General features: G+C 37.1%; 1 protein-coding gene across 2 annotated transcripts in view; it reads left to right on the top strand.

Moving 5' to 3' along the window:
* Positions 1-22,951, top strand: part of scara5 (scavenger receptor class A member 5) — a 79,098-nt gene that overhangs the window by 30,489 nt on the left and 25,658 nt on the right. For both annotated transcript variants that reach the window (XM_023348290.1, XM_005803426.2), the window contains exons 4-8: positions 13,738-13,937; positions 14,390-14,568; positions 14,648-14,774; positions 15,835-16,003; positions 22,790-22,870. In XM_023348290.1, coding sequence (XP_023204058.1) covers positions 13,738-13,937; positions 14,390-14,568; positions 14,648-14,774; positions 15,835-16,003; positions 22,790-22,870 — 756 coding nt within the window. The remainder of the gene's footprint in view (positions 1-13,737; positions 13,938-14,389; positions 14,569-14,647; positions 14,775-15,834; positions 16,004-22,789; positions 22,871-22,951) is intronic.

Genomic DNA, 22,951 nt, shown 5'->3' with positions numbered 1-22,951 from the left:
GCGATGCAGCTTTTCACAAACAACTGCGTCGAGTTTACTAATCTCCATCCAGGGGAGGGGAAGGCGGATTTAAAGCTCCAGGGATGTCAGCACACAACAACAGGCATCCAAATAAAAATCCTCTCTGTGTCTGTCTTTCTGCTTTACTAGTAGTCTAATTAAGCAGCAGCAGACTCCAGTGCACACACACAAACACACAGCAGGAGTTTGATCTGGTTAATTTGTGGTCCAGCAGTTCAATGAAGTCATGCAAAGTGAAAATTACGAGCGCTGGCTCCCCAGAGGGGAATTGTTTGTGGTTTCCAGCATGTTTGGATGAACACGCTTTGGAAACGTGAGGAATTTAACCACATATGACGCGTCTTAAACTGCAGAACGACGCTGTGGAGATGAATTTGAGACGTCTGCAGGTTTGAAATGTAAAACAAATGTTTGAAACTTATTTCCTTTCTGACACTGGGATCAGTATCTCTGATGCTTTGTTTCTCCTGGAGCATTTTTAAAGGAACCTATGAATATTATTGTTATAATTATTAATATTGGTAGTTTATATGCTTTGCAGTAAACTTGTAACTAGCTTCCTTACATACACAATTTAGGAATAAATTATGTAATATTCAGAAATACAACTGTACAATGTGTACCTGTAATAGAGATCAATTATTTTATTTTACTTTTAAATTACTTGAATTTGTGCATCAAAATCAAAATGAAATCCATTTTATTTTACAGAAAAATCTGTAATATAAGGGAGAATTATTGCCGTTAACAAGAAAAACATTTAGTGATCCATTTATCTCAGTCACGTTGGAAAATTACCAAGTATTTTTGGTTTAGTTTCCAATCAAAATATCTCAGTACACTTGAAATAAGGCAAAATTAACATAAAAGTAACTTTTCAGCAAAGTCTGAGCTTATTTTAAGCCAATAATTCAGTTATATGAGTCAATTCACAGCAATAAAAACATAATTTAGGTCATTCTTTACTTGTAAACACAAGATTTAATAATGTAACTAAAAGCAGATTTAGGAGCAAAAAAGTTAACAGATTTGATTCCATCTACGATAAAAATAAAATAGATGTCTTCTTTTTATGTTTTATTTTTAATTTAACCAGGTACGTTGATTGAGAACAAATTCTAGTTTTCAGAAAACATTAAAAAACAAATATCATACACTGCAAAAACACAAAATCCATTTTTGGTGTAGTTCTATTAGAAATATCTCAGTACACTTGAAATACTCCAAAAGTAATTTACAAGTAACTTTTCAGCAAGAAATATGAGCTTATTTTAAATCAATAATTCCTTTCTGATTAAAAAGTTCTCGTTCCCTTGGCAGATTATTTTACTTATAACATGGAAAAATGTTTCATAAGTGAAATAATCTCCTAGTGGAACTAGTAATTTAATTTTTACTGATATTAAAAAAATGTTTCTTAAAACAAGATCTTACATCTTGCTGAAAAGTCTTAGTTTAAGTGTACAAAGATATCTGCACCAGAATCTAGACTGAGAAGAATAATTTTTAATGAAATTACAGAATAATTCTGGTTTAAATGCTGATATTTTACCAGGTTTTAATGGTTATTCTGTATAAACTGACAGCTTGGATGCAAAATGGTAAATTAATTCTTCATCCTGCATTTTTGGCTTTGCTCGAAATTCAACCCAAATATAAAACATTTGGAGTTAAACATTTTTGTAATATATTTTTTCTGCCCGCCGAATTAATGGTGCCCTGGGTGGTGAGCCACATCGTCCATATAAAAAAATGGCCACAGGTTGAGACAAATAACTTTTTATCCAAAACCTTCAGCTTGTTTTAAGTCACCAATTCCATAATATTGATGAAAAAGTTCTAGTTACACTGGCAGATTATTTTACTTACTGTATGTTATTGTCAGTGGGAACTAGCACTTTTTCATCAATATTAAGGAATTACTAACTTAAAACAAGCTACTATATCTTGCAGTAAAGTTACTTATTTGTCCTATTTCAAGTGTACTAAGATATTTGCACTAGAAACACCAAAATACTTATTAAGGCTTCGTGTTTTTGCACGTGGATCTACTAAGTCAACCACGCCTGGAAGTCAAGCAAACAGCGCCGCTTCGCTCTACTGTCACTTAATCCAGACATTCCTGCAGTTCAGTTACAGCTGGCCATGCTCCACAAAAAGCTTCATTCTCCTTAAAACACACACGAGAACCAAACCGGAGAGAGTTTTAAACGTTTTAAAGTAATCCACCCAGGTTCCAGAAAGTGAAACGGGATGTTGTCGTTCTTTAAGAGTAAGCTTGGTCGATGCGTTTCTGTAGAAATGTTGTGTGGAGCTGCAGATCTGGGTCATATGTGAGCAACCATGACTTTGCACTAACGTTTACCAGAGGTTTTGTGTTAAGAGGCTGCAGGCGTAGACGTATAGATGTGGGTTCACGACCTCAAGCCAAACATGTGGTTTGTGTGAAATTTTGTCCTTATTTCTGAGAAATACAACAAACATAGATGCCTAATAGCTTGTCGACTTCTCCTCACAGTTAGCTTTATAGTAGGGATGAGTGGTAAACATCCAGAGAATATTGCCAGAAGTGATGCTCATCGCACATGTGGTCGGATGATGGCAGCATGAAAGCCATTTGTGGTTTTTTCAGAATTAGGAGCATGTTCCCCATAAAACATACCCCACACTCCCACCCACTTGCCTCATACTGGCTTGTTTTCTGAAGAAGTTGCTTCTTTTTATTGTTTTCATTTTCCGTCATAGGGGCATCCAAACCCGTGGTTAGTCCACTATAATCAAGTCTAGTTTGTTTGCAGGGCATTCTGGGTAAATACAACCAAAACAAACCCTAATGCTGCGTTCACACCGAACGCGTTTCGCGCATCAAAAACGCGTCTGATGATTCAAGTTCATGTCATCGGACGTGTGCACTTTGAAATCAGACTTGACATTTTACCTAGATGTCCGTCGGACGCGTCCAAATCGCTCTAGGCGAGCGTTCAGAGGAGCCGTTGTTTCCGGTCTGTTGGTACTACGGCCGATGAAACTGAGGAAGTGGCACCAAAATATTATGTAGTGAAAGCTTCTGCAATCATAACAGAGGCTTAGACGTCTTTGGTAAACATTTATGTTCAATTTCTATTGAACAAACAATTGTGACGGCTGATAAATCCACGATGCGCCTTGAAGTCTGCCTTTTTTCCCCTCTCCCTGTTACTTTGAAATATTAAGAGTTTTTAGGTTTTCTTTACTGAAATCAATAGAAAGTGGCTGTTGGGCGCGTGTTTGAATTTACCAGATAATTCGGAGGTCTTGTGAGTTTCACAAGCTAGCTGGGCGCTGACGAGGGTCGGACTCAGCGCTGTTTTCGTCTCCTTCGAGCCCAGTTTGATGACCCGATAACTGGCATCGGTGCCTGCATCTCCTGGCAGGACACCAACTACAGCCGCCACTATGTCACATAGCGGCGTGTCTCTGATTGGCTGACGCTCCGCGTTGAGCGGCGAAAGTTCAGATTTTTCAACTCCAGCGTCGGACGCATTGGACGCGTGTCAAACGCTCAAAATGCTTCGATCGCGGCGCCCTTGACGCGCATTGAATATAAACCAGACACTCCTGAATCTCAAATCGCGTTTGCTGTGAAGCACCATAAGTCTATCGCTAGCAGAGGAATCACTCGAGTTTTTAAAATAAGACAAAAGACTAAAATCACTCAAATCTGACATCACTCTATTTTTGTTAACATTACATGAAGAACAAAGTTACATTCAGTGTTTTGCAGAGTTTCTCATGTTGTTTCCTTTGGTGCATCGCCCCCCACAGGTGAGGAGGTGAACAGCTTGCTCAAAGGGTTTGGTTCATTTAACTCAGAGCAGCTGAAGAATTTACCAAATGTTGCAATTTTTGTAATCTAAACAGCCAAAATAAGGCTATGTAACTCAATAAGGCCTTAGATTTATCAAAACTAGAATTACTGAATGTAAAATAACTTCAAAAATGTATTGAAATGATTAGAAGCTCCTGCATTGCAATGAAAGACACTTTGTGATTTAATTTTACGGTTTTTCCCAGGACGGAAAAATCTGGGTTTTTAACAATATAATTTACATCTGAAAGCAATTAAGACACAACATAAGAGATATAATATTGCAAATATATGTAGTGTTTCCTTAAGAAAACCCAATAGTGCCATAAAGTGAAGCACAATTAGGAATGTTTGCTCATTCTCAGCATTAACGACTGCAGTTTACTGCAGCATACTCTGTTTTTTGTGGGTTCAGGCAGGATTTTAAAAACAAAGACATAAACATGTAATGTGCTTCTTTTCTTTTTGCTACTGATGTGCACATAAAAAACACCAAGATTGAAAATTAACTACATTTTAAAGTAAAAGTCACAATAATGACATGTTTAACAGGAAATATTAACAAAAGACTTTATGTCTGAGTTTTTCCATCTTGTCCAATTGATGATTATTACAGCCTGGTTATTATATTTCATTATTGAATTATTTGTTCTGAGCTTCCACTTCCCCTTTCGGCCTTGATCTCACATATTTCATCAGAACGTAACTCAGCATGAGAACTAAACCTTCTGCTGGAGATCCATTTAAAATAAAACGTCGGCTGCCTTTTGATCCCAGCTCAAACAAAGCAGGTGGTTCTCTCTCAAATTTTAAGATCCTGTAATTTCATTCTCATTCCCCGCAGCAAAGGCTTTCAGATCCTCAGGTCACAAAAAGCCTCTTTCTTCTTTGTTTCCCCGCTTCCTCCTTCCTGCTGCTGGCGTTCCCTCAAAGTCACGGAGGATGTTGGTCCGTTTCTGTTTGGCTAAAACGAGGCGGATGCTAAAATAAAATCTTTTTAGAAAAGAGGATCTTGATTAAATGCGACAGAGCGACTCGTATAAAACGCAGTGTCTATATTTAGCTTTAGAGAACAGCTGTTTTATTGAACCTTAGGTTGGTATTTTCTCACCCTTCTCACCGGTGGGATCGTTTTCATCTGTTTGGTCAGTTATGGAGCCCGCACCAAATGGCTTTGTAATTTTGGGTTTGATTATACCTAGCTCTAAAAAACATATAACTCCAAAAGCATTTCATATCAGTCGATATCGGTAATTATTGATTCGTTTTTTGCAATATTACCAAACTAATGGTATAAAACTTTCCTGTTTCATTCACAGTTTTTTACATTTTTAATCGGTTATGAAGCACAGTGGAGAAACTTTAAACTGCTGCAGTTACTCAGCAGGTTGTTGCTAGGTAACCGAAGTTTGGGGGGGGACTTGAGACTATTTGTTACATGTTGTTGCTAGGCAACCAAAGAGCGAGTGAGTTAGAGCCACCATCCTTGCTTAGCTGGCTGCGAGAAATTTATTGAATATATTATCAGCTGTATTATCTATTGATATTGATCACGTGTCTATCGCAATATATTATTATTGATTTGTTGTCCAGTCCTAATCATACAGTCTGTGGTTTTATCTGTCTTAAAGAGACAGATCCAGTTTAATCTGAAATTACAATGACAATAAGTTACCTTCAAACCTGTCATTGTGAAGTTTTTCCTCCTATTTTAGTGCTAAAATATTTATCCTCATGTTATGATATGCATTTTTGTAACTCCATTTTTATTCATGTGAATGAATGAGGCATCACACTTAAAAACTGTATTCAAGTTGACAGGAGGAGCAGATCACTTTAGGTTGGCTCCCAGGCTGTGGTTGAGTTCAGGTCACAAAAGTGCTTCGGTTTGAGCAGAATAGTGTTATTATTTTACGCTGCATATAAATCAATGCTTTTTCTCTCAAGTGCCCATGGATTATTATCTTTTATTTAAATAGAAAGCTGTAATAATATATGAGTTGAGTACTCTTTTCGGTTTGGTTTTGGTTTCCTAGGAAGTTATCACTATCCAGGGGAAGTTAAGTTTTATCTAATGTTTTGTTTCAGTAAACGTCAGGTTTTTTCTGCGTTACTATGGCAACCTCATACCCCTCATTCATCTTCCCATGTGTTGCCTGGTTTTGTGTTACTGCCTGTTCTTCATCTGTCATCAGCTCAGCAACATATATTCTCTCAGATTTTCTTTTCTCTTCACTGGATTGTTGTCAGCTCTGTTCTTGCTGCACTCAGGTTGTCATTTTTACAATGGATAACTTTTAGTTTTGTAGACAACAACTGCCCCAAATAACTATTATTCAAAAATACTTGATGCCTCCTTTCTAAAATCTCTTATAGCTGCCTATTTCAATAGTTTAAGCACTAAATATACCTTAAAGATGACCTCTTATGCTTCTTTGAATGGATATGGATGTATATATGGGTTATAAAAAACATGTTCATTACATTTTGTGCACAAAATAATTTTTAGATGATGAGAATTTACTCTGGTCTATTTTTAGCTCCTTTAAGAATGAGCTATTTTAGGGCTCTGTCACTTTAAATCCAAGTAAGCTGCTGCTGGCCACGCCTCCCAACTCAACGTTTACATTCGCACATGAAAATGGCTGCAAACAGATGCCCAATTATACAAACATGCATCTTTGAAAGGCATTAGTAGAACCTCCTGCAAAACCAACAAGAATGCAGCAAGAGGTTAGTCAGCAAAATAACTCTTTGTCTTTTCCAGCAGCCATTGTACAGCACAAAACAGCAGTAAAACCGACCAGATGTACTGGAGCTCAACTGGAGTTGCAAACAACTACATACGCAGTGTTTTGGGGAAATTGTAGTCGGCCATTTTACAGAACAGCTATGTATTCAAGTCAACTTTATGAACTGTGTGATGCTATGAGACTTCTAGTGGATTCGGCTGCAGGTTGTCTGAATTAAAACAAAAACTTCATCCTCTTACTTCTTCCTCTAGTCTTCTTTGTTGTTTTCACCAGCAGTAACATCCAGCTGTTGATCACGTGACTCGTATGATGTGAAAAATATTTCGATACGGCAGAAAAACCACATCATCCTAACGCAAAAACGGTTTATTTAGTTTTTTCAAAATTGGTGTGTTTCCATTAAGAAAATTTATTTTTGTAGTTTCAATTTGTAAAATTTTATGGTTAATTCAAAGGCAGCTACTGAGTCTAAGCTAGTTTTATTTTATTCTGACACATGAAACACATCTCCTCCCCAGGTTTTAACACCTTCCAGGTTCTCCAAAAACAAGACTATTAAACAGCTGCTTGTTCTGGATTTTGTGGGAGCTCTGTGTGTTTGAGTTGGACAACTGAAGGGCTCTGACATGACTCCAACCAAATGTTCTGGTGAGAGTCAAGTCAGCACCCTATCTGTACCTGATCTGATTTATTTCCTCTAACATGTCCATGTGGAGTGAACATCAAAAGGAGGAGAAGGGAAGAGAAAATGTATCACCGACTGCTCTCTAATCTCGTTGCTTTTGCTTTCAAAGCATTCCTTTACATTTTCCGAACATCCATGCTATGCAGACCACCCATTTTGAGGTTTGTGCTAAACAGAAATGCAAAACCTTTCAACTTCTCCTCAGTTTTGAGACACTGCAGTCCAAACTGGCCAATCACAGCTCCAGTGGTATTTATTCTTGTTTAGGTGGTCTGTGCATTTGTGTACAAGCTTAAAAAAATTATACAGCCGCAAAAACATTTTGTGTTTCCATCATCGAAAAAGAAACCAGAGTCTGGAATGCGTGTAGCAATAATAGTTAACTTTGTGTGTTTGTTTTAAAATATAGCTTGACATGTTTTGTAACTAGAGATTCCCCATATTTGCTTAAAACACAATGAGCTCTAAGGAAAATTACATTTAAACTGTTTGAAACATGGTGTTCCTTCGTTTTATTGTCTCACTGGGTGTTCCGGAGTTGCAGCACTAAACAACAAGGGATATTCGTTGCTGTTGTTGGGTAATTTCTAAAGGTTTTAAGCAATAATTCATTCTGATTGCCTATCTGACCCGAGTTTTCCCCGCAGGCCTCCAACCGGCAGGACTTGTTCAAATCACCTCCTTATAAAGGTGCATGGTGATACTTTGAACAAGAGATACTTGCTTCAAGGACAAAGACATCCCTTTATTTCACTTAACTTTTAATAAAGTACACGTAGGGATGATGTAGATGTCATAAAAAAGCTCTATGCGCAAGTGTAGACTATATTTTTAATCTAGAATTGCAATAACAGTTAGTAAAGAAGCTAAGAATTGACAAAAATATTCAATGTTTAATAAATAAGATCCTGTTTTTTTCATTTGAAACAGAAAATAAACCATTTTTTCTTCTTTTTAAATGAACTATTGCCATTATAATATTATCTATAACATTTATTAATTGTTATTTTGACACATTAAATTCAATCATTGTTTTAAGGGCAGGGCTGGCTGCCATTTAGTTTTTGACTGTTTACCATACCTTACATTGTAGTTTCCTGACTGTAATTTTGAAATAGTATTACCAGCCAGCTGACAGGCAGTGAGCAGCAATCAGTGGTGGATGGGCAGAAGTCATTTGAATTTATTAAATCCCTCAAAATACATTTTGTCTGCAGAATTTGCTTTACCTTAAAAGCTACAACAACTTATTCCTGGAGTTCCAACATGCAGCAATCAATAGATAATATGTCTGATAGGATATTCAATAATTAATATAATGCATCTAAGTTAGCCTGGTGGAATCAACTAACTCACTCACTCTTTGGTTACCTAGCAACTCACTCCTTCTGTGGTTACCTAGCAACAACTTGTTAAGTAATGGCCGCAACAGCAGTTGGCATTCAGCTTTTATTTCTCTAATTCTTAAATCTAATGTTATAATTTTTTAAAATGACATCGAACTTGAGATTTCAATGGTTGTAGTGACCATAAAATATTTTAAGTTAGAATAATATTTTTATTTCTTCACTCATTTAATGTCCTGAATACAAACATCCACTTGTAAGTTTGGTTAGTTATATAATTTTGTTCTCGCTTCACATCATAGACGGATATTAGGGTATCTGCCCATCCTTAAAAAGTCTTAAATCGACGCATCTAAATGTAAGGCCTTAAAATGTCTTAATAAAATGTAAGTTGGCCTTAAATATTCTAATCACAGGTCTTACGTTTTGCTGTGGCAGGACTATTCAATCTTGAATGTAGTTGGGAGTTTTTTCACAAATTTTGTGACTGAAAGCAGTTACTAACTAGCTGCTAATGTGACCATGCTAGCTAGCTAGCAGAGACAATGTTTGCTCACTGCTGCTGCCAGCGGTTATGAACCAGTCGTCCAATGTTTATTGTTTTTCTGGTCTTAGATTTTATACACTGAAAGGTTTTAAAGACTCCTAAATATGACCTGGAAACATTAAACTGTTAGCCCATGTGTAGAACTCGAGGCTCAGTGATTGAGGGTGAAATGTGACATGGGATTCCCCCTGACCTGCACTTTGTGAAGACTTTAAATCTTTGTCACTAAACGTTAACCTTTGACCTGATTTTATGGGGATGTTTTCACCCTAAAAAGGAAGCATGTGTCACATTATAAATATAGAAAGGGTGAGGCACACTCTCTCAAAAAGATAAAGAGATGAATGAAGGCACCACAAAGGAATGCAGGTTTAAAAGATTTCTCTCTCTTTTAATGTCTTGACCAGAACACTGACCAGCTAACCGCTGTGAGACGATCTCTGTGTGTGTGTGTGTGTGTGTGGGTGTGGGGGTGTGTGTGTGTGTGTGTGCTGTTTGACATTAGCAGGAACCAGACGGGAAAAGCCAGAAGCTTTTCTCTTTGTAAAACTTAGTGGTTTGAGTGTTGAGGTAAGAATATGTAAATTAGCTGTAGTTGATTTGCACCATAACAAACCAGGGTCTGATTAAAGTCCTCCCAGTTCAAGGTTTGTTGGGGTGTGTGTGTGTGTGTGTGTGTGTGTGTGCGTGTGTGCGTGTGTGTGTGTGCGTGTGTGTGTGGTACTGGGTAGCATACCACTAGGAGGGAAACAGGTGGAGATAAATTCAGATCTCTTCTTTCCTCAGCTAAATGAACCGCACATGAAAACACATGAATACATAAACAAGGAGAACAATTGCTTCTTGTTTTGTACTTTTGAAAGATGCCGTCCCCTTCAGCCCGGGTGTTTATTTAAAAATGCAGAAGGAAGCACTCTAAAATGAAAAACATTTCAGAATCAGTTTATCAGAAATCTTTAAGATGAGATATGTTTAATATGCTTAGTCTCATAAAACCACTGATGTGGATTAGTAAAATATATATCTGGTTACTTTGGGGGCCACACAGTGAGTTGTTTTTGTTGGAGTCCACCAATTTTTGTTGTTGCGGTTTGACTGTAAAGGTTCAAAAAGCTCGAGCCTGTTTCTAAAAAATAAAAAGTTTGTCACGCTAATCCTAAAGCACGATTAATAAACATTACCTTTACTCAAAAATATTACTCATAAATAGTAAAAAGACAAAATCTTGCCAACTATTCTTGGCCTAGTTTCTAGTGCAAATATTTTAGTACACTTTAAATGAGACAACCTGACTTACAGGTAATTTGTCAGTAAGACATACAGTAGAGGTTTGCTTAAGTAAATAATTTCTTATCTATGAAAATGTTCTACTACATAACAAGACATTTTTCCCATTTTACAAATTTATTTATCTACCAACACAAGTTCTTTTTCATAAATAATAAGGAACTATTTTCTTAAAACAAACCTCTGTATCTTGCTGTGACTTTTTGTCTTATTTGAAATGTATTAATAAATTTGCACTAGAAAGTAGGCCAAAATCACCTGGTAAGATTTTGTGTTTTTGCAGTGTAGTTCCGCTAATGCTAAAGCGCCATGTTAACATAGTATTTAGTGGAAGCTAATGCTAGCTACCTGAAGAATTCTTAAAACGTCAACACAGATGTTGAACTCTATTCAAATGAAAGTGTAAAAAAGCATCAAAGTAAACTAGCACCTTCAAACTTATCAGTAAAAATTACTATTTAAGCAAGAGCTAAGTGCGCTAAACTTTTATCAAAGTTAGTAAAACGCTAAATGAAAAATTAGCTCTGCTGTTAGCAGATTAGTGGAAGTATGCCTACAACTGAAAATGACCAAATAGGTTTTCATTTGTCATATAGGCTTTTCATGAAATATGTAGGTCAAAGGTCACCTGAATATTTGTCTGTTAATCTGATCTGTTGTTTGTAAATAAGGTCGATTAGTGGATAGACATTGTTTGGTAGCTTGATGTCAGCGTTTGAAACAGATGGTGTTAAGTGAACGGGCTTTTTAGATGGAAAATCATTGCAAAGCGAAATGGGCAGAAAGTTCTGGATCCGTCCACATGACACATTGAGGCCCAGCTGCTGGCTTGGCCCGCTCTCCTAACATTTGATACATCAATGGATAAACTGTCCCCTGGTGCTTGCAGTCTTCACAGGAGACCTCAGAAAACACGGAGCTGTGAAATCAGAACTAATGTGGTTAAGATATTGTTGCAGCCAGTTCACTGACCGTGAGTGCTCTTTGGAAAACAGTCAACAAAAACTAGGTTTTGGCTGCAGTTAGGAGACAGGGAGTTTACAATCCCACAGATCCACAGTCGGGTTGCATAAAATAACTTTTGTTAGTCGTATGTCCCATTTTTCAGCCTTTTTTTCTTCAACCAGAGTCACTTTCACTGTCACTTGGGTCACTTTCTTTCCAAACGTTTGCTATATTTAGCCGAGTTTAATGAACTCTCTTTATTAACGTGGTTCTACTTATTATAAAAGTTAATTATGCACATATATTTTGTGTGTACTTAACATTTTCCATTTAAGAAACAAATTTGTATCATTTTTGAACCAGAAAAAATAATTCCAAGGGCCTTAAATGGCCCCCGGGCCACAGTTTGGACACCCCTGCTTTAGATTATAAAGTTGCTGACTCGTGTTTGGGATCATCAAACTCAAACGTTCATGAACTTACATTTTTCTGCTTTTAAAGTTTCACCGCTACATTTTATGACTTCTACGTTAACATCTTCCCAAATCTGGCCTGGATTATTTCAGACTGAACAGTAAAAACTTTTTACTGGAGCTCTTGAGAGCGGGATGCTAACTTCACGCTCTTGTGGCGGTAGTTGTGGTGATGCAGCTCTTTTGTGGATCTGCAGGGACTTGAAATTTCAGCCTCTTAACAAATTGCAGCCACCACATGGTTTTTATAACAACTTGGCCTGAAACAATTGCTCTTTGATGATGAAATCAGCAAAAATAAGTGAAATCGTCCCAGTGGACTCACTGCCTGTGGCAACAATAAAAAAATGATTCAAACTGGTAAAAACAATCATTTTTTGCCAGTAATTGTAACAATATCCCAGTTTAGGTCGAGTTTAGCAAAACAAAATTGATGCTAAATGTAATATCCCTGCTGGATGTGTGTAAGAAATTATTTTGCATTAAAATGTAACATGAAAATGTTGTTTTGCCTCCGATTGCAGTTAAAAAATCAGTATAAAGATAGACATATTTAAATTGACAGTATTGTTCATTAGTGTTTGTTAGTATTTGTTTTGCTAATAGATCATCTTTGCTGTAACTTAAATAAACAAATGAAATATGAGAAAGAAGAAGTATGTTTTGGCAGCACACTGCAAAAATTCAAAGTCTTACCAAGTAATATTGGTCTAGTTTTTAGTGCAAATATCTTGGTACACTTGAAATGAGACAAACTAATTTAAAAGTAACTTTTCAGCAAGACACAGAGACTAGTTAAGTACTCAATATTAAGTATATCAAATACTTATTATTGATGAAAACGTTCTAGTTCCATTGGACATTTTCTCCATGTAATAAATTAATTTATCTGACAATGCAACTAGTTCAAAATTAAGGAATTATTTACATTAAACAAGCCTCTTTATCTTTCTGAAAAGTTACTTTTAAGTTAGTTTTGTCTTATTTCCATTGTGCTAATACATTTGCACTAAAAACTAACTAAAATTACTTGGTGAGATTTTGTGTTTTTAAGATAAGATAAACCTTTATTGTCATTGTCACAAGAACAACAAAATTCAAAAGGTGCCATCAGTCAGTGCACATGCCCCAAAACAAAAAATAACTGTCTCACAATTCACACACAACGCAAGAATCAACAAACAACTGGCAAAAAAACAAAAACAAAAAAAACAAACCACTAAATAAGAACAGCTTTGCAGTGTAAGGAACAGATTATGTTTCTATAATTTTGCATTAACAACCTGGAGATTTAGCTGTGGCTCCCACACAGTCTGTTGTTAAGGAATATAATCTGGACCACTTGCTGAAATACTTAGCAGAATTTCTGTTCTTGGAATAATCGTCTTTGCGCAGCTTAAATTATTCTCAGGAGAGTCATTTGCAAACCTGTGGTGTTGATCACACATTGGTGTTCCTTTCAGAGGCTCGATTTGGTCCCAGTGAGAGCACTGGGAAGACTGGGAAGGAAAATTTAATATGGGAAAGAAGAAAACGGAGCAGAAGAAATGGATTAAAGAATCCAAACCTTCAGATCTCTGATTTATTTCTAAAAGAGTTTAAGATCAACAACGCTTCCAGACATCCAACCAACCATCCATCCCTCTGTTCGTCCATCCCTCCGTCCATCCATCCCTCCGTCCTTCCATCCATCCCTCCGTCCGTCCATCCATCCCTCCGTCCTTCCATCCATCCCTCCGTCCTTCCATCCATCCCTCCGTCAGGCTAAACCTGATTTTATGGTTTGTTTCCTGTTCCTCAGTACAGAGTCTGAGTCTCTCTTCCTCTCCCCAGTGTCCCGGTCCCAGGTTTCCTCCCAGCGCCAGGAGGTTCTGATGGAGAACGTGACTCGGACGTCGGACCACGCCAGCGTCCTCCAGCAGACGCTGGGCGAGGCGTCCACGCAGGCCGACCTGCTGGAAAACATCTGGAAGCTGGAAAGCCTCTTCCAGAACCACAGCAGCTGGCTGCAGCGGCTGGAGATCCTCATCAAGGTGACAGAAACGCCTCACCTGGTGCTGATCCGACGGTTCCACCTGTTAGAGACGATCTGTGAGGAAACGGTCAGAGAACCGACAGGAGAGAGAAGGTTGATCTGATTTGACTGATAGATTAGATGGCTAGATGAAGTTAATCCCTTCATCTCTCAGGTGAAACAATAACAACGATGAGTTGTTGCTAAATTAGGACTTTGATCAACGTGCAGAAATATTGTTTAGACGAGATCAGAGAGATTAGTTCATCCATCCATTAGTTCATCCATCCATCCATTAGTTCATCCATCCATTAGTTCATCCATCCATCCATAAGTTCATCCATCCATTAGCTCATCCATCCATCCATTAGTTCATCCATCCATCCATTAGTTCATCCATCCATCCATTAGTTCATCAAGCCCTCCTTCCTTCCCTCCATCTTGTCTCATCCTCTCTTCTTCCTCCTCCAGGGCCTGGAGGTCGATCTGAGGAGCATCCAGGCGAACTCTCTGCAGTCAGAAGGTTACCTGGTCCAGTTGGACGACCGTCTGTCCTCCTTCAGCAGCTCCGCTGGCAGAAACCTGACCGTCCTGAGCGTGGACGTGGCCCGGACTTCCAGGTGGCTCCGCGACCACGACGTCCTCCTGAGGTTCGCCTTCACATCCCACAATCTGACGACTAAAAGGTCAAACGGTGACAAATCTTAACCATTTCTGGTTGTGTTTCAGGGACGCGTCAGGACATTTGAATGGACTCAGAGAGAAACTAGACGAAGTCAACTGGACTATTGGAGCTGTAAATCACACCTTCACCAACGACATCAGCGTTCATCACCTTAAAATAAAAGACCTGCAGGTTGGAGATTAAAAAACAGCATAATAATTGTTGAACACTACAAAAACACAAAATCTTACCAAGTGTTTTTGGTTTAGTTTCTAGTTCAAATATCTTAATACATTTGAAATAAGACAAAACTAACTTAAAAGTAACTTTTCAGCAAGATATAGAAACTTGTTTTAAGTCAGTAGTTCTTTATTATTTATGAAAAAAGTACTAGTTCCATTGTCAGATGAGTCAAACTCGAGGGTCGGGGGCCAAATCTGACCCGCCGTAGCTTTTCAGGTGGCCCTTTACACTCCAGATTACGTCAGTAAGTCCTTCCAGTTTTTCACAAAGCTTCAAAATTCACACAAAATCAACAAATCGCCACATTTTGATCTGATTTTACTGCAAATTTTCTCAAAATTGGTCAAAAACATTGAGTTTAAGTGACTGCAGCCTAAGCCTTGCTTGATGTCAAGTTAGTCATAGTCTGTAATTTATACGGCAACCAATTAAAACTCACATTTAACATCATACATTAGCATAAATAGAAAAATTCCTTACAAACATTTTTAAATTGGCACCACAAAATCTGTAAGTTTGATTGCAAAAAATAATTACAAAATCTTGGAGGAACAGCTATTTATTGTTATTTTAACTTTTTAATTGATTTTATCAATATATTTTGGCACAACCGGCCTTTTAAGAGCATTCAAATTTTTGATATGGCCCAAAATGAAAATGAGGTTGACAGCCCTGTTTTATAACATGTGAAAAATGTCTTGATATAAGTTAAAAAATCTGCCAGTGGAACTAGAACTCGGTTGCTAGGTAACAAGCGGGGCTTGGCTGGTGTTGCTAGGTAACAGCACCAGTGGAACTAGAACTTTTTCATCAGTATTAGGGATTTATTGACTTGAAACAAGCTCCTATATCTTCCTGGAAATGACTTGGAAGTTAGTTTTGTCATATTTTAAGTGCACTGATATATATTTGCACTAGAAACTGGAAAAGGAAAAGAATAGATTTTGTGTTATTGCAGTGAAACTGCTGCTGGAAAAGCCATATAACAATCTGCATTATGTCTGCTCAGATACAGATCCACAACATCACAGACGACACCAGCAGTTTATGGGTGACACACATCCACACGGAGACGCAGCTGAGGAACGAGATGGAGATGCTGAACTCGATCACAGAGGATCTGCGGCTGAAGGACTGGGAGCACGCCATGACCCTGAAGAACCTCACGACTCTAGAGGGTGAGCAAAGATCTGATTATGTCCAGAGTTTAAGATGACCAACCTCAATTTATGTTAAAATCACAATACAACTTACATTTAAAGGTGACCTATTATACGTCCCTGAAGAGGTTATAATAGATACTAAACATGTTCATTACATTTTTTTGCACAAAATTATTCTTAGATGAAGAGATTTGAGACCAGAGTTTCTTTCGGAATGAAATGTTTTGAGGCCTCTTGTCACTCTAAATCCAAATCATCTTCTGCTCGCAATGCCACCAAACTCAACGTTTACACTCACACATGAAAATAGATGCAAACAGAATCAAAATTATGCAAACGTACATATTTGAAAAGCAGAACAACCAACAAGAATACAGCCTGTAGTTTCTGAATAGTAAAGTCAATAAACAAACACTTTGATCCAACAGCCATTGTACAGCGCATTCGGAGGTAAAACCAGCTGACTAAATGTGCTGTAGCTCTGCTTGGCTTGCTAGGTAACGGGATTGAGCTTGTGTGGGGTTGCTAGGTGACGGAACAGTGTCCGTCAAATTTGACTTAGCAATCGGGAAGTTTTTGAAACAGGTTGTTTTCCAGACACCACAAATCATTGTCAAAAAACAACTGAGTGTTTTTTTTAGTGCTTTGGCTTTTTTAGATGCATTTGCAATGGAAGTACACAAACTTGCAAAATGTGATTATGTTTTTTTAAACAAGTTTCCATAGATCTGCTTTTACCTTGAAACTTTGGTTACTTCAAAGCATCTAGTAACTGGTTATCTAAGTAAATCTAAATAGCTTTACTACCACTGTAAAGATGTAAATATCATATTAAAGTTAGATAACTTGTTGCTGCTGTAGATTGTTCTCTCACTTCTTCAATCATGTGACTCAGGATTTTTTCCTCACTACTTTCCATTTTGTTTTTGGCATTAAACATGTAATAATCTAGGATGATGTTTCATCTTGTTAATCCAATGTTGGATTAGTATAAATTACAGATCTGAAGGAAAGTAAACAACTCTTACTTTGGTCAAACACATGAAGTTTGACATTATTAGAGGGTTTTGTTTTATTTTTATGGAGCACCATAGAAACTGGAGTTTTAGTCCTATAAAAGAAACCTGTTTATGACACAACAGTATTATTATACATATGATCTACAACATCTGTAGAGATATTAAAAACATGCAACATTAGGTACTTTTTTCCTCAACTCTTCCCACAGGTTTTATTGCAGCATTTTGGTGCAGTCAGAGAAGAAGTTATTAAATATCTGGTGAGTTTCTGTGATGTTTTGGAGCAATATCTTGCTAAAAGACCCAATAAAAGACATTGAATAGTTTTGAAGCATTGGTAACGAGCGGGGCTTGGCTGGTGTTGCTCTTCTACATCCATGCTTCCCTACTCTATTAATGAATAAGAAGATGGCGGTATTTGGGCGCAACTGTCATCAGCACAAACTGTCTTCTGCCATCAATTGTACAAAGACTTACATGCTACCTTTAGACACAGGCGGTGCAGCAAATGACACGTATTTTATCCCCAGAATGTTTCGCGGTAGAACAGCAAGCAGTTTAAAATGTTCTAGGCAAAATCAGCAACCGAGGTAGCAAAACGCAACAGCTAAAAAAACTGCAGAACAACTGTGCAGAATCAAAATTTACTGTTATAATTCATAGTGGGTATTATCATGATTAAACTTAGCGCTTTAGCATTAGCTTCCTCCCTAAACACCACGTTTAAATAGCGCTTTAGCATTAGCTTCCTCCCTGAACACCATGTTTAAATAGCGCTTTAGCATTAGCTTCCTCCCTAAACACCACGTTTAAATAGCGCTTTAGCATTAGCTTCCTCCCTGAACACCATGTTTAAATAGCACTTTAGCATTAGCTTCCTCCCTAAACACCACGTTTAAATAGCGCTTTAGCATTAGCTTCCTCTCTAAACACCATGTTTAAATAGCGCTTTAGCATTAGCTTCCTCCCTGAACACCATGTTTAAATAGCGCTTTAGCATTAGCTTCCTCCCTAAACACCATGTTTAAATAGCGCTTTAGCATTAGCTTCCTCCCTAAACACCATGTTTAAATAGCGCTTTAGCATTAGCTTCCTCCCTAAACACCATGTTTAAATAGCGCTTTAGCATTAGCTTCCTCCCTGAACACCATGTTTAAATAGCGCTTTAGCATTAGCTTCCTCCCTAAACACCATGTTTAAATAGCGCTTTAGCATTAGCTTCCTCGCTGAACACCATGTTTAAATACCGCTTTAGCATTAGCTTCCTCGCTGAACACCATGTTTAAATAGCGCTTTAGCATTAGCTTCCTCCCTAAACACTATGTTTAAGTAGCACTTTAGCATTAGCTAAGGTTTATGGAGGTATTTGGGAGCAACTGTCGTCAACACAAACCCTCTCCTGTCATGAATTGTTCAAAGATTTACATGCTAGTTTTAGACACAGGCTCATTCTAAGATGTTCCAGACTTTTATCCTAACAAAATCAGCTGAGTAAGTCACATCTGTGCTCCCTTATGCAGACCCCTCTGGAAATGATTGTGAAAAAACTCAGGGGCTGCGTTGCATTTGTTGAGAACAGCGTATGACTTAACTTTTTAATGAATTTGAATACGTTTTGTCTCCTCTCTGATTAATAGGAATCTAAAATGCCTGAAGCGTTTGATTTGTGCTGCTGTTTAATGTAACTTTTACAAAGTCAGATGTCCATAAAACATCAGAACATGAGAGTTTCTTAATGAATCTCTACCTCTGCGCGCCTCTCAGCCATGTTTGGAGTATGACTGACTGACTGCAAGCAACTCTAGCGTGCAACTTCATTTTCCATTTTTGATTTCAACCCTGGAGTACTAAGCAACCCTCTGTGTTCCTCCTCCAATCTCTGCAGACCTGATTACTCCAGATGCAATGCATTTCTCATTACCAGCGTAGCAAATTACTTCTCAGGCTTGTTAAAATCAAAAGGTATGCCATGATGTAATGTCAGCAGGGGACACAGCATGAAGAACTGATGGCAAACCAAATGGGACCCCTGAAGTTTGGGTCTGCGCGTCACATGTGGCTCCTCAGCCTGCAAATAATTGAGGCTTAAATTTAGAGCTTTACCCGGAATGAAAACTCAAATCAGCCCTGTCATCAGTTTGAGCTCTGTGGCCACATTCATCGGTAATCAGCTCTGCGTCACCTATGCCAAGAAACGTTTCACATCTCCATCCATGTTTACCCGCCGTCCTTTTTTCTCTCGCCACGGCTGCTTTTGGTTCGGTCTCTTCTTTATTTTAATTAGGCTGCTTTGCTCTATTTTCATTCCGACTCACTCAGTGCCACATATGTTATGTGTTAATTTAATGACAAAAATCTGAAAGGTATCCCATTGAGTTCTTTGTTACGATAACCATGAATCTCTCATGAGTTAATTCACAGTAACCTGACCTTGCAGAGGGCAAAAGCGTCGCAGGATTTTCAACACATTCTCAGTTTCTCTTGTAAATGTCTTCTTCTGTTTTTATCCCTTCTGATCTTCCACATGTTTCCTGTTCAGCAGCAAACTACAAGCAGGATGGATTACTTTTGCTAAGACGATGCTGCTCTTTCTTTCATAAAAACTGGATTTGTGGAGAAGTGGAAACTCTGCAGCTCCTCCAGAGTCACAGTGATGTTCTCCTGTTAGTTTTGACTAATAGGAATTTTGCAGAGAGATTCAAACAGCAGCTTTATTCTTAATTAGTGGGACTCTGAAGGCTGTTAGTTGCTTTGATATTTATTTAAGAAAATGAAAGCAAAGGGAGCCAAATAAAAAAAAGTTATAATTTAATTTGGTGAAAATATTTTAAACTCTTGTAACGTTCTCTATCTGTTTTTCAATTCTACTTGACATTGCTTGAATTAAGACATTGAACTTTATGGTTTCAACTTCACAAAATGCCAAAAAAAAAGTTTAAGTAATATGAATACTTTTGAAATTCAATTAATTTAAAAAATACTTTGATAGTCCCAGAGGAAAATTAAATATTACGCAATTTTCTTAAAACATTTGTTGAAGATCCTGATGGCTGTGAATGATCTCCTGTAGCAGTCAGTGTTACAGTGAGTCTGAAGAAGCCTCTGACTGAAGACTCTGGTATAAGAAACATTCTCAGGGTTATCCATAAATTTCTTAATTTTTATTGCTACATATTCTAACTTTCATTTTCTTTCATTTTCATGAATTGGGTGACTGTAGTTAAAAACATATGATGTGACATAAAGTCAATAAAATGGGGAACATTATATGGCAATATCTGGCTTAAAAGACTCAAAAACGGCGGCCATCTTGAAATATTCAAGTCGCTAATGGGAAATTTGGAGAAAATATGACCTCAGTGGAGAACGATTTTTACAATAACATGCTGCACTGCGATTAAAAATGCTAAAATGACCTTCATGTGTCACATACAGATGTGGGTAGAGTTTCCAAAAATGGTATTCAAGTAAAAGTAGCACTATTTAAAAATATCTTGCAGTTTCAGACTAAAAGGACATAAACTACTGCTTGTTTTAGCAGATGTACTCTGCTTTTAGCAGTAAGAGTAGTGATATTTCAACATATTTTTGCTCAAGTAAAAGTAAAACGTAGCCGTCCAAGAAATGATTCCAGTAAGAGTTTAAAAAGTATTTGGTAGGGTTAGGGTTAGTTAAGTGGAAATTTTGATATTTTAAGGACAAAAATTACAATAATTCAGATAAGTAACACAAAATAACAAATTCGGGCAAAAGAATTTTTTTTCCAAATTAATTTTTTTCAATAAAGAAGTTATGAAACTAACAAAAACTGCAGGTGTGTGTCTGTGTCTGGTGAATGTTTGGTTAAAATATGTTTGTTCTTCATTCAATAGGTAGAAAATCCAGAAATTTTACTCAAGTAAGAGTAGAAATACTTCATGGTAAAATTACTCAAGTAAAAGTAAAATAAATTCTCCTAAAAGTAAATTTTTTAGAAAAGGTTACTGAAGTAAATGTAATTGAGTAAATGTAACTAGTTACTACCCAGCTCTGCTCAGATATCTGTTGTGATCGAGGAACTATAACTAAATGACGATGTTGTTAACCTGAACTGTAAATTAATCAGGCATTAATCTTTGTGCTCCACTACATTCAGCAGATTTAATCTTTTTTACTCGGCATTGACTCCAGTTGGACATTATTTTTGTTGAAGCTCCAGCTTTGTTTCTATGTTTCCTCCTCATTCTGATTTCATGTTGGCTTGTGTTTCTTGGTTTTCATGAAAACTGTGTTTTTGTGGCCTTTATCCCGTTCTCAGGGACCTGGTCATGCTACATGCTTACAGTTTTGCAGCTCCAGAAACCTGCAAACTGCAGGTCCACAGGATGATGACCAACTGCACAAAAACAAGTCCTGAATTTCTCGGTATTCCCATAAGCTGTGCTGTGGTTGTTTAAACATGTGGTTTTAATTGTGGCCAGACTTTTCTTCCTTGTTCTCTCGTTATTTGGCTTCTTTCCTCCCTGAATCTCCTAACAAACGTTTGGACTGAATCTGCAGGCCGGTGTCAGATCCAGTTTGACTTTCCTTTAGCAGCAATGTTTCTGTGTGTGCTGTTACAACTATAAATAAATGCAACGATCTTTAGAGTTTCATGATATAATTTAAATTATAATCAGCACCAAATAAAGGTTTAGTCCTCAGGGTTTCCTTTTTGGAAAACAAAACATCTGTAATGTAATGGGAAAATGCCTCTTCTGTCATCTTTTTAATTTTATTAGACAACTCTGTTGTCTATTAGACAACAATTCCCAAGCTTGTTTTAGGTATTTTTTAAATTCTTTTTATAGAACTTTAAGAACTATGTTCTGTCCTGTGAGTTGTATATTTAGATTTTCTGCTTACTTGTTTTAGGACATTGAGGAAATTTAGCTATAATGCTAATTTCTTCAAGAATTATGATTAACTTGCATTGTTTTAATCAAATAAATAAAATTAAATGAAATGTCTTTCAGTCAGAAAGCATGATGCTACCATCACCATGCTTCACTCTTGGTGTTAATGATGTGTAGTTTTTGTTTTTTCATTCATTTTATTATGGAAAAAAGTTGAACTAATCAAACCAATTCATTGGCAATATTTGTGTAATTAATTCATATTTACTTCATTTTGTTCAACTTTTGTTTATTTTTAGCAATGAGAAGTTACTCATTGTCCAGGCACAGCAGATAAAAACTTGTATTTTGTCTAATTCTGTAGAAAACATTTACAGAAATGTTGACTAATGTGCATTATCATGTTAGTTAACAAATAAATGATTAAATTATAAGTCAAAATTCTATTATCATTGCCTACACTAAGAGTCTCTGACTTTTAAAATCTATAGTCTTATTTTTATTCAGTTCAGCGAAATAAAACAAATTTAGAGCCTCAAAAGTTACACAAGCCTCCCAGTATTGTTCTTCTCTTTTTATCGTAACTTTTCAGCCAGTTTTAAGTAAATAATTCTTTAATATTGGTGAAAATGTTCTTGTTCTATTAAGATATTTCACTTGTAAAATAGAAAAATGTCTTGTTCTAAGTCACATAATCTGCCGAAGGAACAAGTACTTTTTATCAATGTATCTTGATGAAAAGTTAATTATAAGTTAGTTTTGTCTTATTTCAAGTGTACGAAGATATTTGGACTAGAAAATACACAAAAAATACGTGGTAACATTTAGTTTTTTGCAGTGCTGCTGTTCTCTGTCAGCCATACATTAAATAATTAACTGTGTTTGTAAAGTTTTTCCTGTTTTTGCAGGACCTCCAGGCCCGAAGGGTGAAAAGGGAGACTTTGGACAAACGGGCCATCCTGGCGTTCCCGGGATCTCTGGCCTACAAGGTGGGTGAAGCCGCCCAGTTGAACCGAATCTAACGGACCATCAGGAGTGAAAGCAGTAAACAATCTGCAGGTTTAAATCAG

Source organism: Xiphophorus maculatus, chromosome 15 (assembly GCF_002775205.1).
Source record: "Xiphophorus maculatus strain JP 163 A chromosome 15, X_maculatus-5.0-male, whole genome shotgun sequence".
Lineage (NCBI taxonomy): Eukaryota > Metazoa > Chordata > Actinopteri > Cyprinodontiformes > Poeciliidae > Xiphophorus > Xiphophorus maculatus.
This window is presented reverse-complemented; position numbering and strand designations above follow the sequence as displayed.